The sequence below is a fragment of the Microtus ochrogaster genome, chromosome X, assembly GCF_000317375.1.
Source record: "Microtus ochrogaster isolate Prairie Vole_2 chromosome X, MicOch1.0, whole genome shotgun sequence".
Taxonomy (NCBI): Eukaryota; Metazoa; Chordata; class Mammalia; order Rodentia; family Cricetidae; genus Microtus; species Microtus ochrogaster.
The window spans coordinates 29,354,081-29,356,531 of record NC_022026.1 but is presented as its reverse complement, the minus strand read 5'-3'; the positions used below and the strand labels follow the sequence as shown (position 1 = coordinate 29,356,531).

General features: G+C 40.1%; 1 protein-coding gene across 1 annotated transcript; it reads left to right on the top strand.

Annotated features, from left to right (window-relative positions):
* Window positions 1-242: 242 nt before the first annotated feature.
* LOC101987703 (melanoma-associated antigen B16-like) lies at window positions 243-1,424 on the top strand. The gene is made up of 2 exons (XM_005358659.2): window positions 243-407; window positions 498-1,424. The coding sequence occupies exons 1-2, from the start codon at window positions 243-245 to the stop codon at window positions 1,422-1,424; spliced, it is 1,092 nt and encodes a 363-aa protein (XP_005358716.2).
* The last annotated feature ends 1,027 nt before the right edge of the window (window positions 1,425-2,451 follow it).

Sequence of the window (2,451 nt, the reverse complement as noted above, 5' to 3'; positions counted from 1 at the left end):
ATGTGCTATGGACCCTGATAACTTTCATGTTGGGTTGGCTAGCACCCAGTGTGTCTCTTATTTTCTCCTGCCAGTTATTGCTTTAAACATTTATCACATGATTTTTGGAACTCCATTCACCGTGACTGGAATTGATTTTACTAGCTGATTACTTTACATTCTCCCTTTCTTTTTCAAACAGTGATTCCTGATTGCTGCCTTCCTGTGTGCACACTCATCTGCTTCTATTCACCACAGTCACCATGTCTAAACTTCAGAAGAATCCAGAATGTGCAGCTGACCAAGGCCAGACCTGTGAGAAGACCCACAGCCAGATTGCAGCAGTCTGCAGGGATGTGGAGGAGCCTTGTATCTCCTCTCATCTTATGGCTACTAGTCTGAAGGACCAGACCTGTGAGGGGACAAAGGTTGTAGCAGTCTCCAGGGATGTGGAGGATCCATTTCCCTCCTCTCAGTTTATGTCTAGTGAGGAGAGCCAGGGCCTAGAGATTCCACAGGTGTCTAGGGATGTGGAGGAGCCATGTCACTCCTCCCATTCTCTGATGGCTAGCAACCAAAATGATCCTGCAGATGAGACACCTAGTACCTCTGGAGGTCTTCAGAGTCCCTGTGACTCTTTGAGAAACTCAGGTGGGGATCTTAGTAACCAAGAACAGGGCTCTCCAGTCAATCCACCATGTCAACCAGCCACCATGAATGTACCTGTGATGAGTGTCGATAGTAAAGTTGACTTCTTGGTGAATTATATGCTGTACAAGTATCAGATGAAAGAGATGATGAGCAAGATTGATATATTGAGACTCATTGTCAGAGAAGATGAAAATCGTTTTCATGAAATCCTCATGAGATCTGCTGAACGCATGGAGATGGTTTTTGGCATAGGTGTGAAGGAAGTAGATCCTGTCAACCACGTCTATGCTCTCTTTATCAAACTAGGTCTCACCTATGATGGGATGCGTAGTGATGAGTTTAGTTTTCCTAAGACTGGTCTCCTGATAATCATCCTAGGGGTTGTCTTCCTGAAAGGCAACCGTGCCACTGAAGAGGAGATTTGGGAAGCATTGAATCCAATGGGAATCTATGCTGGGGTAAATAATTTCATCTTTGGTGACCCTAGGCAGCTGATAACCAATGAGTTTGTGAAGGAGCAGTACCTGGTGTACCAGCCAGTAGCGGATAGTGATCCTGTGCGGTATGAGTATGTGTGGGGGCCCCGGGCTCGAGCTGAAACTAGTAAGATGAAAGTGTTAGAGTTTGTGGCAAAGGTTTATGGGACACACCCAGCTACCTTCCAGTCTCAGTATCAAGAGGCTCTGATAGAAGAAGAAGAGAGAGCCCTTGCCTTGATTTTAGACAGTGCTGGCCTAAGTTCTCGTTCTCGTGCAAGTTCTAGTGCCATGGGCTGCAGTTTCCCTCGTATGTAGTACAATCAGAGATAACTTACTACTGCTGTAGAATTTGCAGAGAATTTTTAGAGTTGATGGAAAAAATGTAGGTCCTAGTTTCATATAGAGAGGAGGAAGAATATTGTCTGCATAGTTCTATTTTGTCTGTGTATCATGATTTTTTTTTTCTTGCACTGTTTGACCTTTCTGTTTGGATATTGTTTCACTTAATAGCATTGTTGTTTGAGCTTCAAAAATCTCTACTTTATGCAGTTCACAAATGTAATACTAAGAGCTTTGCCATAGTATAAAACTAACTGGGAAGTAGTCCAATGTATCTGTATAATTATGTGGAATACTATAACAATCATTGCTAAACTTCAACCTTTCAAATAGTGTTGTGCTAAATTTTTCTTTGTAACATTCCATTTCCCAGTGCAATTGCATGATATATGTTGAGTTGCTTTACTTTACAGTTGCCATGAGTAATAAAATTCAAGAAAATATTACCACACATTTACAGTTTCTTTTTTTACCTAAACTTATTTGAGCATCTTTTGTTTTCCAATTACTATTTTAATTTTCTAGGATGCTACATTAAACAGTATGTATGTAGTTCCTTTCCTTATAAATACATTGATTATGATAGTATATCTTCTAGTACATGGAAGACAAATGAAATACAGTGTTTACACATAACGTGATCCTTATGGCCCTGTTATGTATAAATATCCTGAAAGAGAAAATTGTGGTTGTGGTAAGATAAACTTCTTCAGATTGCTAGTTTTAAGTTGAATTTTGAGGTGAAGAGAATTGGAGTGCACTAACCTGTATGTGGTGCTCCTCAAAGCTGACATCCTAAAGTTTAATGTAAAGCTCTTTCCTGGTTACTTTATGATTTTGTTATATACACAATTTTCATATAGAGAAAGTAGAAAGTGTCCATCTCTGACCCCACCTCTGTATGTTTGAATGTGAGCCATAAACTAAGGCTTTACTTGCAAATAAACTTAAAGACATTTTTTGATAGTTAATAGTAAGACACATGGAAGCCACTAGGTTGTCA